Raw genomic sequence first — 14,902 nt, forward strand, 5'->3', positions numbered from 1 at the left:
TTTAAATTTAAATGGAGGAAAAGCCTAATGATATTGTGAGCCGTCAGGCAGCACAACCACAGCATAGTATGAGTGTAAAGAGAGAAGAATAGATTATCACTAGGGGTTTCATCTATTCATCTATTCCTGTGAGTTTGAAAGAGTTAAAAACCTCTCACAGCAAGACACTGTTGTCGTCATTGTTTCATTACTTTATCAAGGCCCCAAGAGGTTGGGCCAATATCATAGTCTGTGAGACGGGCTGAAGGTATACTGATAAATTTTTATTTCATCCGTGCCAGCGAGATTCTTCAGAAGAAGACACAAAACGACGCTGAGCACATATTGCAGCTCGTGTAGCGGCCTTGGCGCCTCCGCTTTGCTGTGGACATCCGGCGGAAACGTCCCCCCGTGTAAAAACATCTGCGTGCTCTCTGAGGTTTCTAACTATAACAAATACATCTGATTTCACCTTGGCTCTCTTCTTTAGATCCAAAGGGAAGTGTCAAGCCTTGTTTATAACTGCTCCTCTGGCAACAAGCATTACAGTGCAATCTGTTTATGTGTGAGTGTGTGTGTAAATGGGAGAGAGAGTGAGAGAAAGAGAGAGAGAAACAAGCGTGAGAGAGAGAGAGAGAACATTAGGACCATAATGCCCATCTGTTCTCAAAGTTTGTAATTATGTGTGTTGTGCATCTTTCTGTGCAAATATCTGAGTGTAGCCTGGCACAGCGACTGAGGACATATTTCTCTTCCAGGGTGATTGTCAGGCCCTGTGTATGCATTGCAGCTCACACACCTTCCTTCTTAGAGTTAGAGTCATTTGTCAGCTTGTGTTTGTGGCTTTGAAATAACTAGTAAAAGGCATTATCCAGAATCCCATTCACACAAACGTCACCCGTGCAGGTCTGTGAAACAACCTGTCACCATTCAGTGCTCATATAACACACACATGCACAGAGGGAGACTCATGCCATATTGTCCCCAGCTCTCCAAGTACGATATTAAACATGGATGCTCTGACTAGTCCAGGCTCCTATAGCTCACACTGTGCTTCACCTTTAATGCCAATACTGTAGATTCTTCTTTTTCCTTCCGCTGCTTGCTCTGGCACAGGAAAATATTTATGAGCTGTGTCCAGGGAACAATGTATCGCTCCCTTAGTTGTCTCTCAGGGTGTCTTTACAATTACACTGGCCAGTGGCATCCCGTTCTTCACTTACTTTCTCCCCTGCTCTTGCCTCATCTCTCTCTGTCTCTACTCTCCACCCCTCTTTCTTTTTCCTCCAAGTTGTCAGACTGGAAACATTTCCCTGAATCAAACTCCCGCCTCATCACCTCTGTCGTCTTTCTGACTGTGCTAAAGATTCTTGTCATGGTCTTGTCTTTATTACCAGGGGATGACCTTTTGAAAAGATCTAACTTTAAAAAAACGTAGGAGACATTTTCCTCTCCCACATCACGATTTGAAGATGACTTAGCATTTCTTTCATGTTTTTTTCCCCTCTGTCCCAACGTATTTCTGCTAAACCCATGACACTTTGAAATACCCTCATCAAAATATGAATCTCAGTGCTGCACAGAGACCAGCTTCCCGAGGACGATACACAGCCCGGAGTCATTCGTCTGTGCAGGGGCATGAAAAGAAGGGATTATATTTCATTCAAAAAAAAAAATCTTTTTTTTTGTGGTGCGGATGTGGAGGATAAATTCCCTCGCTAGCTTTTTAACTTCATAAAAGTCTTTGAATGTTTTATTCCTTTGTGATGTGATGCTCGCTTGAGGGCGACTCCCTCGTGCTGCTCTGTGAGGGATCTGACCTTGAAACTGAGTCTCATTCGGCTCAACACAAGTTTTTTTTTTTCCTCACTAAGTTTCATTTAAAAGATTAGATATTGTGCTGACAGAGAAAATAGTCATAAAAATAATGTCAACGAATCAATCAGGCAATCAATCAGTCACACTGTGTTTGTAAACATCTGTTTGGAGGGGAAAAAAGAAAAGGCATCTGTGTGTGTGTGTGTGTGTGTGTGTAGTCACAGTGTGGCTCTGTAAACACTCACACCCCTTCAGATCCAACAGCTCGTTTCCACCTCAAGACTTGAACATACACCACTCTCACCTGAAAATCTTCATCTTTTCAGGCTTGTTCATGCTCACACATTTATTGAAGCCTTGTGACTGTTGAAATGTTTTCTCTAGAAGGTAAAAAAAAAAAAAAAAAGATGCAGAAAATTCAAAATGAAGTTTTGGTTTGGATATGAAGAAAGTGATGTTCAGACTTCGGAAAAAAGAGGGGTTGAGGGAAAAGAGAGAAAACAACTATAAATAGAAAATAACAAAGAAAGAAAAAGAGAGAATCAAAGACAGAAGACAATGGAGAGAGGACAAGAGGACTGAAAGGAAATGATAGAGAGAGATGGGTAGGTTGTAGGTTGGATGGAAGAATAGAAATGGTGTTGGAAGGCCAGAAAGATGAAAGGAAGTGTGGATTGAAAGGTAAAAATGAATAATAGAAGGCTATTTAGAGATACTGAAGAAAGGAACAATATGATGGGGATATGAAAAAATAATAAGAAAATGGGAAGTGAGAAGAGGGATAAAGAAAAAACTAAAAGACAAAGTAGTCGGGAAAATGGGAAAAGAAGTTAGGATTGATGGATGGAAAGATGGAAGGAGGTAAGCAAGAAAAATGGAAGGCAGGAAACAAGAAAATAACAAAAAAAACTAATGGAAATTAAGAAAAAAGAGTACTAGACAATAGTAAAGACAAAGGGAATGAACAATGAAGAGAAAATGGGATCAAATGGTCAAAGAATGAGAGAGGAGAAAGAGGAAAAAATGAAGGGAAGGGAAGGAAAGACGGAAAAAAGCCAGACACATTTCTCATCTTGTGTCACAACTCACTGCTTTTAATTTTGGGGGAAAAGTCAAATGAAGCGGAGCTGAAATTCATTTCTGTTCCGCAGGGACTCACGGCAGAGTTCTCCCGCAAATGGCTTCTCACTTTGTCAAATATAGCGCGGTCGTATCGCGGCGGCCAGACCCAGCCATGTCCTGCAGCTGCACACCCACTGTAGCACCTGCTAACAGCATGTCTCAATCTGTCCCACCTTCACTCCTCCTTTATTTGCCTTTTTCCACCTCCTGGTCTGTGTGGATCGTGATGTCGTGCCTTGTCTTTCTTTTCAGAAGCCACATTGTGCAGTTTGATCTATTAACTGATGTAATCTAAATTTCTCAGCAGATGAGATGTAGACAGTTCAGAGAAGCTCATTTACTGCCCTGAATAATACAGCAGAGGTTAACATCTGTCACAGAAATAATTAAGGTTGAATTTCACTATTTTTTTCTGTATTATTTTTTGTCCCTGTTTCTCTTCTTTTTCTGTTATTGCTCAAAGAGGATGAAAGGGGGAGTCATTTATCCAATTTGTTTGTTTTTTTGCGACAGATGGGAGCCAGCTCTATTTATTAATGTGTCTTTTTCATTAGTCATTCTGTGTGTTCGCAGGTGCACTGTTAGGTAAACAGTAACGTTTAATCTTGTCATGGATACACACACACACACACACACACACACACACACACACACACACACACACACACACACACACACACAAGGCATCTGCCTTTTCAATTAGTGTCTGTCTTTGTTGGAAATTAAGTTTGATTGATAATCACTCAAGACCCTTTTCAAGTATCCACTGGCTGTCACATTTTAAGTCTTAGAATTTAAAAAAGATGACTTGCTGGGTCTGGTGGAGTAGGAGGGTGCAAACAAGAGATGTCAAATATAAATCAAGAGCAAGTCGACATGTATACAGTATAAATAGGAGGTCAACCTAGGGAGGGAGTTCTAATTTATTTCCACACAGGACTGTGTGGAGTAAGATAACAAATATATATATTTTTAAAACAGGCACACTTTGATCAAATTAGATACATTTACAGTATCCTCTCAGTAAGTAAGTAATCCTCTCATCTACCAGGAACAAAATATTGTAAAAAATATCAACAAAAACATAGATGAAAATTGACAATTTATTATTTTGTTATTTAAAGTACATGGGTATTCATTATAGTATTTGGTTGTGATAAAGAGGGAGCTCACATAACTTTATGTAACAAAAGAATATTAGTACAACAGCCTCTCGTGACCATGACATGCTACATGTATAAAAAAGGAAAAGGAGAGAGTAGTGAATCATGTGAGTAACTGAGCTCCATTAGCCGGCATGATATTGGGAAGCTAGCATGCTCTGAAAGAAAACACATGATACAGCCACATGAAGATAAAATGACGGCAGCTTTCTCTAGGAGTCAACATTTCTTACTTTGGCACAGACGAGAATTACTCAGCATTGGGCTGTGACAGTGGGACTGCTGAGCTGTTGTTTTTAAGGTGTAGACAAATCCTTCAACTGCTTCGGTCCTCTCTGTTGGCTGCAGAAAGATTTCCTTAAAGGCCTCTGGCACAGATTACGCTTAATTCCTTTTTCTTAGTTAAGTGCCACAGTGTATCATTTAGTTTTGTTGCTGACTGTCGACCAAGTTCCTTTTTACAAAAAAGCCATTTGATAAAAGCCTGACTTTGTCCAATCGGACCAGACTCTGCTAGTGGATGGAACCAGAAGGAGCCAGTGATCCTTTTGTCTTACTGACTTTGTCTTGTTTATATTTCCATATTTAAAGCTCTTGGCCCGATTTTGGTGTGTGTAATTATTATCAAACTACACTGTTTTCATCACCTGCTAACTTCTGCTACAACCACATCCTTCACTGGAGGCTTAAAGTGTGTCTGTTTTTTCAAGAACTCCTCCTACAAGAGGTCTCAAGTTGATATTAAATACTTCTTTGCATTTTTTTTTTTTTTTTTTAGCTATGTTAATTCATGAATAAATGAATCTTTTTTTTCACATCAAATCCATTCTGATTGGTAGAAGGATGATGATACCACTTCACCTCTACACCTCAGGCCAACAGAGCATGGGTTCTGCTTGGTGGTGACCCTGAGGCCTCTGCCCTTTGTCTAAGTCTTTGTGTGTGTTTGTCTCTGTTTTTAGGCATTAAGTGTTAGAATCTGAATTTCCCAAAGGCACGCAAATCTTTAATATTATATTCTGTGTATTTGCAAGAATAGTTAAATATCATAAGAAGAACCCAAAATTGGCAGCTAAAATATTATATTGTGACCCAGGAAGCATCTCAAGGTCCTGCAGATCCATAAAAGTCATTACAAAGTCATAGAAATTCAAAGTGTATTAAAATTTCAAATTCAGTTATTTATATGCGTAGGCCTGCATTAACACATTTTCTGCCTACTTTTGCGATTAAATCTGTAAACACAAGATCATCATCAACTTTAAAGTTGATATGGCAAAACTTATTAACAAGAAGTTTCTTGTTTCAACATCACAGCACATATAGAGCAAAGTTAGAATTAATTTTGGTTCATATTTGTCTTATTATGTAGCTTCTTTGCTTCTGTTTTTGTCTCCACCAACCCCTGAGGGGAAATATCTGGCTCCTTAGCTGTTAAACGCATGACTATGTCCACCAGCTAAAGTCTCATTTTTATTGGTTATTTGGACCTCATGGTTAAGAAAAATCCCACTGCATCTCAAATCCATGCTAATGAGAGTGGTAAGAACTTAAAAAAAAACTGTGGCTGTGGGCTGATGAAGTCAGTTTAGCATAAAGACTGGAAGCAGAGGGAAACAGTCTCTTTCCAAAGGTAAAAAAAAAATGTGCCCACCAGCACCTCTAAAGCTCATTCATTAATATGTCGTATCTCGCTAATGAACAAGTTGTATCTCATTAGTTTAAAATGAACAAACGTGTTACAAAAACAACAATCAGCATTTGTATCAACATAACGTTAATATACCAAAATGTCTCTTGGCTAGTCGCTACTATTGCCTCCTATTTTCTGTCACCGTCTTTATGCAAGATAACTGCCGGCTGTAGCCTTATCCAAATGACATGGATATATGAGTCTGGGCATGAAAGCAAATAAGCATATTAACCAAATTATTGAATGATTCATTAAAAACTTTGTTTTATGTTGTATTCTTTTAATTCTGTGATTTGGTTAAGCTTAAGTTTTATTAAAGGTGTTTTATTAGGTAGGGTATGTAATGCAGAAACACTGAAACTCTACCCTGGAGCACTTTTCCTTCATTCCAATGTGAAAGGCACCAGTAGTGATGTTCTCTGTACTGTGTGTATGTGTGTGTAATACATGGTTGCTCACGTCACAGTAAACCTAAAGGTAGATACAATAAGTAATATGCTGATTCCTCACTGCGCTCCCTGCGGCAGAGCTCCCTATACATACTGTACACTGTTAGATATCATCCATCTGTGATGTTAAGTGCATTCCAGGAGTTATTTCATGTTGTGGTGATGCAATTCATATTTGTGGCTTACTCAACCTTCCTGAGCCCACCTTGTTTTCTACTACTGCAGAATTCCCCAACAGAAACAGACTGAAGCGGTATCGTTCAAAGGTTGGCGTGTGGGTTTGACGTGTAGGTGGATACAGCTTGGTGAGAGTAAGAGCATGGTTTTCCTGTCAACAAAAAAATCCATTTCACGTCCATGTCCACTGTAAGAGCAGTGCAAGAGATGGTCAAAATAGTAAGGCACAATTTCTCAAATGAGTCTCTAATCAGTCCTTTTCCTTTCTGCAATGTGTTCAGGACGTTGATTGTGTTTGTTCAATTATAAAACATTTGTTCTACCAGTGTTTTTTTTCTCTATTCATTAATTACTCTGAAACCCAATTCCAGAGAGTGCTGCATCAGTCTTTAAACGGTTACATTTGGCCTGAGCTGTGCTGACATCAGACCATTGCCTTCATCCAGGGTCCAATATGATTTGTTGACTACCCCTCAGCAGTCTATTGCACCGTCCCTGTGGAGAAACGACACATATCTTCTCTGCCACCCCCCTCAGAGACTTGACACGACTTCGGTCACATTACGCTGATGCTTTTTGGGATTCCTTTTGAAAAGGTTGTTTAAAGAAACATTTGAAGACTCATCTCATTTTCTTCCCTGTGGTTCGCACAGTTGTCTGTCAGAGAGGCTTGGCTGTTGTGTGCAGAGCGAGAGTGGGAGGGAGCGCATTTCTCCCATGTCTCCATTATATATTTCCATATCTTCTGCTTTGCCAAATGAGTCCTTTGTCTGCTCAGAGACCAGCGCTAATGAGAGAGTTGCATTGCAGCATTTTAGGTGCCATTGCTCCCCTATTCATCAGGAGGATTTGTGTTCAGCCGTTTAGGTTTTTTTTCTTTTTCTCCCTGGCCACCCCCTTTTTCTCTTCCCCGCTCCCTCTACCCTGCTCTCTGATTGATGATAACGAGGCTGTTGGCTACAACCAGCTAAAATCGACCAAACAAAATGGCTCCCATGCTTTGTGTGTGTGTTTGTGTGTGTCTGTCATGATGAGCATGCTTACTTGTGTGCGTTGTTCCCTGGCTGACAATTCTGTCACTGGATGAATCAGAGCATCTGTTCATGTCGGTATCAATGCTCACTTCATGTACAAGACTGTTGCTGTGCAGTCTGTGGACACATGTAGCAGTGGTATACATTCATGTGTGTGTCTGAAAGCGATGAAAGGCTGCTGGTCTTGTGACTCAATGCTGCCCGAGTCCTTAACGGCCATGAATAGCCATAACTCAGTGCATTGAAGGTGCTCGCCCTTGCTTACTTCTACAGTACTGTACAAATGAAGAATGAGCGGATGAAAGGCACTGAAGGACATATTCAGGTAGACATTTACATGTGCATCAATGTGACAATACCCACAACTCGCAAGAAAAACACAGAAGAGAAAACACACAACATGCAAACCAATGAATTAAAAAAAAAAGAAAATTGAGTTTTCAAGCTTGTACGTGCAACAGGGCACAAACTACATGATGGAAAAACAAATCAAAGTGTTGTTCATTGAAGATGACACTGATTGGGTACAGATAGTGTTCTTCTTCTTATTCTCAATTCCTGTACCAAAAACACACAGATGCAGTTGTAAAGTTTCAAAATTCTGAAGTTGTCTCTTTCAACATTTTTAGTTTCATGTGCATGTGATTTCTTCTGTGTTCAGGTGCTCAGCTACAAGACAAGCAACTGTGATGTTTTTTTTTGTTTTTGTTTTTTCTGATTGTCCACCTGCCCGGAAGGTGTGTGATTACTGCAGAGGAGACATCAGAAATGACTGCTCCCCCTCCTTTCTCTTTCTCTTTTCTCTCCCTCTTTCGTGTTGCAGGCAACACGAGTGGCCTGTCGCTCCATTCTGGTCAATTGTTATTGTCTCTGCTGCTTAAGAGCTCTGAGGTGTTGCATTGATGGGTTTTCTTTCTTCTGTGAAAGCAACAAAAACCCATGTTTTGTCTTGCCTCAGATTTGTCAGGTGTTGCCTCATTTTAAGGAGACATAGCTTGCCAGAAAACATTAATTATGTAGTATCTGAGTACATGTTTTGTTTTTGTTAACAATAATATTGTACAGTCCTGTAAAATACTAAAACTACTGGCCTGTGAATATTCTCATTCATCCAGGTCATAGTTATCTCAAGGAAATTTCAATCGAAAGCAACTGGACTTGGTTATTCTTGGTTATTCTAAGAAAAATAACCAAGTCCAGTTGCTTTCGACTGAAATTTCCTTGAGATAAAATACTATGGTTTCATTGTGCGTTTCTTTGGTCTATTGGAATTTAATCCTGGTGCATTTTTTTCTATTCTCACCAAAATACATGAAAATAAAAAAATAGGTACAAAATGAATACTGAGGTTGGAGCGAATAGTTTGTTGGGAACTGTTTTCAGCTGCAGACAGTATCTGCGGCTGCCGGACAAGGAAACATGTCACCCAGTGCAGCAATGTGGACAGAGCTTCCCCTAAAATGATGTGTGGCCACTATGTCAAATCCAAAGCAGCTGCCTGAATCACATAATTATTATTTTCATTATGAGTTATTTCTCTAATTATTTCGTTAATATCATTAAGTTTATCCATATTTTGGACTGTCAAGCCATTATTCATTCGCTTCCCAAGGGTATTAGGTGTTGATATGAAAATGAGAAAAGCACCAAATCCTTGTATTAGAGAGGCTGCAATTGGCAAAATGCAATGGTTTTTTTTACTGAATAAAAGGCTTAGAATTGTTATGGAATATTATTTGATTAATTTATTTTCTGGTCTATAAATGTTCTGTTATTAGAGATATGGAAAAACCCTATATCGAAATGATGATGGTTCTCTTGGTCTATATCCCACTTTAATGCCGTTTCAATTCATCTGGCACCAAAGTGAAAAAAACATCAGTGTAACCGCCCGCTGTTTCTGTCTATCTCTGCTCCTCCTTCCCTTTTATATCACCCTCGTCCTTCGTAATGTCGCATGTCCTTCCCTCCCAGCTCAGCGCTCCCGCATCTCTCATCAACCTTCGTTGGTTATTCAGAGGTTTCCATCCATCTCTTCATTAACAGGGGCGGGGGCGGGAGGCGGGCTGCAGCCGATCCCAGCTGACATTGGGCGAGAGACAGGGTGCGCCCTGGATGTGCTGCCAGTCTATCACAAGGCTGACAGACAACGATTCACACTAACAGTTCAGACTTACAGGCAATTTAAAGCCATCAGCCCTGCTCTGTTTTACTGTCATTTTAAGTGTTTTATAGTTGAGTTTCCAATAATACAGGATATTGTTTTTTTATGAAGGACAGGTCTGGATTTTCTCAACCACTAAAACACAACCATAACTTGGTTAATTTTGGTACAATTTCAAATCCTAGTTGGTTTTCCTGGTTAGAACTGCAATTCCAAAGGACATGTAGTTGGTGTGCATGATAGGTGAACAAAACTGGAGGAGGAGAAATGATTTCAAGAGAGAAATACACACACACACACACCATTCTCTGCAATCTGCAACATGTGGCAGGGTTGTTCACATGTTGATCTCTGTTCTGTCTGTCATTACAGGGTCCCATAGAGAATGATGTTGTGATCCATGTGTCCCTGATAGCAGAGAGCCAAAGGTAGAGTATTGTGTGTGTGTGTGTGTGTTCATGTGTTCATGTGTTACACTCTGTAATGGGAGGTTATTTTTCACTCCTCTCTCCTGTTCAGCCCCCTCAGTGCTGTAATTGTGTTGAGCTCATAAAGCTGGTGCTCAGCCTGACCTCTGCCATCATCTGTCACTCTCCTCATTGTTTGTGTGTGTGCGTGTGTGTGTGTGTGTATGTGCTTGGGTACATATGTAAGAGAGTGGATGTGTGGGTGTGTGTGCATGTTAAACAGGGTCAAACGACTCTGTGAATCTTGTTAACCTGTAGCTTCAATTACTGCTGCTGCCAAGTCCTGCAGCAGCTTCCCTCACTGCTGAACACTTATTCTATACTGTTATTCAATTACAGCTGTACTGCATGGAGCAATGAGCACAGCAGGTACATTTGGTGTCCTGAATAACTGGAATCGTTCAGAGCTTGACCACAGTTTCATAGCTCACTAAACTGAAAGACAGTTGAACGGTTTACAGTGTTCTCTATGATATGCTTTTTGACAAACACAACAAACTCCGCCCCATATGTGGAGGCCCGGTTCCATTTCACTGGCGGCCTTTTGCTGCATTTCATTCCCCCTCTCTCTGTCTCCCAATTTCCTGTCTCTCTTTAGACGTCCAATCAAACAAGGCAAGGCAAGGCAAGGCAAGGCAAGGCAATTTTATTTGTATAGCCCGTTTTTACAAACAGTTTGTCTAAAAGGGCTTTACATGGCATCGTAACAACATCCTCTGTCCTTAGACCCTCACATCGACTGAGGAAAAACTCCATAGAAACCCCTTTTAACAGGGAAAAATCGGAGAAACCTCAGGGTGAGCAACAGAGGAGGGATCCCTCAGCCAGGAGGGGCAGACGTCGATGTTGTATACAGACAAGAAAACAGTTTATAACACAGAATGTGAGAAACATGAAAATGTTAGCAAGAGCTGATGAAGGCAGCTTCGGGCGGGAGGAAAGGCAGGGAGAGCAGGCCAGCTTAATGGGAGTAGTGGATGGCAGACTGGTTCATGGGAAGGGAGGGCAAAAAAGGCCTAAAAGCCCCACAAACACTGTTTGAGACTTAAGATAATGCAGATCTGATGTGATGTGAATTACTGACCGTACACAGTTTAGCCATAAACTAGGTCATGACCTGCTCTTGTTTTTCTCTTTTTGCATCTGCAGGTTGCAGGTGTTTCTCAACACTTACGGCATTCAGACCCAGACACCGCAGCAGGTGGAGCCCATCCAGATCTGGCCTCAGAAGGAACTGGTCAAGGTAGCACTGGAAGACACATTTTCATTGATATGGTTCATGAATATATTTGAAACAGTGGGTCCTCAACTTCAGAAACTAATCTACTGTACATACTGTAGGCAGGAATTTCATTTCTTTCCACTGTTTTTGGTGAAAAACACCAAAAAGCAAAAATTTTGCACAGACAGTTTACATTACTTTTTATCCTTTGTTCTATTGATTTTTTCAACATTAACTTTGAGCATATTATTACTGTATCTGCAGCTGACCTTTAAGTGATTACAGCTGCTTTTAAAAGGAGAACCCAGCTCCATTGTTATATCTGTCACTTGGTCACTACATTATGGAAATAGTGGAGAGATAATGCTCTTGTGTTGCAACATGATGCTGTTCAATTTTAAACTACAGAACGTCAATGAGCTATGCTAGGCTTTAGAAATACACAAATAACCTTCACTGTACACAGATTAGATTTATGCTTACATTTTTCTTTTTTCAAACATAACATTTTACTTGTAAACCTACTATGTAAGCTCAATTTCTCTACCTGTGTCAGTCAGGCATACTGATTTTCAGAGCCTAAATCCAGTTCAATCCAGTCCTTTGTCTTCTGCTATTGTCTTGTTGGTTTTGGAAGGTTAATGAAAACTCAACTCTCCAGACACTTTACATCTCTAATATTCTTGGTATTGTCCCATTGAGCAACTGAATGGAGGAATCCGAGGTTTGACAGACCTGCTGTGTCTGGTTACACTTAATCTGCATTCAAACTATCACTCTTGGAGCAAGGGATTTTGCAAAGGCTCAACTGAAACCTCTCTGATTGCTGAAATCAGAAATCTTTGCTGCTTGGTTTAATATTGATGTATTTAAAGCAGATATCAGTGGAATGTTTTTGTTAATATAAGTCCTAAATAGTCCTATTTTCCGTCAGCAATCACTTACATGAAGTATTTCAGCCTAAACACGAGTCTCTCCGTCACTCTGCTCTGCTGTAACCCGAGGAGAAAATTTTCCTTGTGGGATACAAGTGTTATCCAATGAGGGGAGAGAACGGCATGAAGGGCTGTGTGTGCAGCCAAGGGATGTGCGTGAATGTGGTGACGTAGCACGAGGACCAATTGATGCCTGACAAGGGCGGGGGCTGCTAACTCATGGTGCGTTCAAGGAAACTCGTACTTTGTGTTTTTCCTTCCTGTGAAGTCATACCAGTTCGATCTGGTACGAGTTCACGGGTCGGAAGTTACGAGTGGCCGTTATAGGGAACTTTCACAGACAACAGGACGGTAAAAACACGAGCTACGGGTTACCTGGAACGCTACCAAGTCGTAGTTGTGACTTGAAGCTGTAACTTACGGTTTCAAAAGCCTGCCTTGAACACAGCATTAGCCGAAACGGCCGTGCCACTGATATCTGCTTTAACTGTAAAAGGGAGATTCCGTATCGTTCATTGTGAATGTGTGGAAGGAAATTTGAGGAAAGGAAACTGTGACAGACTATTGATGGTGCCTCACCTCCACCACCACCACCATCATCACAATGACACAAATCAATCTTACAGTCAACCAGATTACATTTCAGCAGTTAGCTATCAATATCCCTGCAGAACTTGGCTCAGTCAGTCCATCTGCTTGTCAGTCCAAGATTTCCTGCTCTTAAGATTTTCCTCCTGATTGTCCCATCAATCACAACAAGGCTGCGGATTGGTCGAGGTGATTGATTCGTCAAACAGTGATTGTTCATTTTGATTGATCGGCATAATGGTGGAGCTGTTACTGTTTCACTCTGGCAAATTGGAGATGCATGGGGCTGAGTGGTTTTTAAATTTGTTCTCACAAGGAGATGTCAGAGATAGAGACAAGACAGAAAATATCTCAAATGCTGAGATCGGGAAGGTTTGTTTGGGCTCACCTCCATTGTCACCTGAACAACTGTTCACTGAACACTTTTTAGGGTCCGGGCAGCGCAGCTGCCAGGTACGGTGTACATTTTAGGACATCCTCAGGTGTCAGGCTTCAGCCTCAGACTTTAGATGAAAAGGCATAAGGTCTTAGGAAAACTTCTGTCAGGTGTCCACTAAACAGCCTCAGAAAAAAGTCGCCAGACCAAAAGGCATCAGAAAAAAGTCGTCATACCAAAAGGCATCAGAAAAAAGACGTCAGACCAAAAGGTGTCAGAAAAAAGGCGTCAGAAAAAAGGTGTCAGAAAAAAAGCTGTCTTTGTCAGAAAAAAAGGTGTCAGAAAAAAGGTGTCAGAAAAAAGGCATCAGACCAAAAGGCATCAGAAAAAAGGCGTCAGAAAAAAGGTGTCAGAAAAAAAGGCGTCAGACCAAAAGGCATCAGAAAAAAGGCGTCAGAAAAAAGGTGTCAGAAAAAAGACGTCAGAAAAAAGGTGTCAAAAAAAGGTGTCAGAAAAAAGGCGTCAGAAAAAAGGTGTCAGAAAAAAGGTGTCAGAAAAAAGACGTCAGAAAAAAGGTGTCAGAAAAAAGACGTCAGAAAAAAGGTGTCAAAAAAAGGCGTCAGAAAAAAGGCGTCAGAAAAAAGGTGTCAGAAAAAAGACGTCAGAACAAAAGGTGTCAGAAAAAAGGTGTCAGAAAAAAGGCATCAGAAAAAAGGCTTCAGAAAAAAGGTGTCAGAAAAAAGACGTCAGAAAAAAGGTGTCAGAAAAAAGACGTCAGAAAAAAGGTGTCAGAAAAAAGACGTCAGACCAAAAGTCATCAGAAAAAAGGCGTCAGAAAAAAGGTGTCAGAAAAAAGACGTCAGACCAAAAGTCATCAGAAAAAAGGCGTCAGCAAAAAGGTGTCAGAAAAAAGACGTCAGAGAAAAGGTGTCAGAAAAAAATATGTCAGACCAAAAGGTGTTCTTCAAACTTTGATTCAGTTGGGGCTGGGGGGGGCAGACTAGTAAATTATTTATTCATTGCTGTATTTAATGACGTCATCGAAACACGACACCGGTAACGAGCTGTCGTGCAGAAAAGAGACTGCACCCGAAAGGAACACGCGTCTCCGATATGTAACGCCAGGTTCACACCGGACGCGGAAGTGCCACGAATAGACGCGGAACAGAGTCTGTTTCCTACCGGCGCCCTTGTTAACCGATTGTGTTGTTCACACCAGATGCACCGCGGCGCGCACCTGCGCAGCCAGCTCGCACCCTGCAGCGATCGTTTTGGTCTATTTTGTGTGTGAGTCGCAAACGATCGCATCAATCTGGGCAGGAAGTTACCCAAAGAAACACAAGAGAATTCGGTTAATTTTCAAGATTAAAGCAATTTTCAAAATAAAATACTGCGATTGACAAATACAATAGCCGTGTGTTTGCGTTTGTGATCTATTTGTGTTTATATACCTAAACAGAGCATGAGAAAGATGAACACACGCACATACCTAGGCAACACATACACACACACACAGCCACAGTCGACCCACACATACACTACACACGCAGCCACAGACCCACACAGCCTACACACAGGCAGAGGCGCTGGTTGACCGGCATGGAGAAATGCGCGTCTGGTGTGAATGGGAGGGCTCCAGCTCGCGCGCGATTTTCCTTTGTGCAGCGCTTCTGCCAGAACAGCGCGGATATGTCGTCATGACATGAGTGTTGACG

The 14,902-nt window shown here is 41.1% G+C and overlaps 1 protein-coding gene across 4 annotated transcripts in view; it reads left to right on the forward strand.

The window, feature by feature from the left end:
* Positions 1 to 14,902, forward strand: part of phkb (phosphorylase kinase, beta) — a 119,020-nt gene that overhangs the window by 76,264 nt on the left and 27,854 nt on the right. For all 4 annotated transcript variants that reach the window (XM_085767361.1, XM_085767369.1, XM_085767342.1 and 1 more), the window contains 2 exons: positions 9,972 to 10,027; positions 11,216 to 11,309. In XM_085767361.1, coding sequence (XP_085623487.1) covers positions 9,972 to 10,027; positions 11,216 to 11,309 — 150 coding nt within the window. The remainder of the gene's footprint in view (positions 1 to 9,971; positions 10,028 to 11,215; positions 11,310 to 14,902) is intronic.

Source organism: Trachurus japonicus, chromosome 3 (genome assembly GCF_045865225.1).
Source record: "Trachurus japonicus isolate A0001 chromosome 3, Traja_1.0".
NCBI lineage: Eukaryota > Metazoa > Chordata > Actinopteri > Carangiformes > Carangidae > Trachurus > Trachurus japonicus.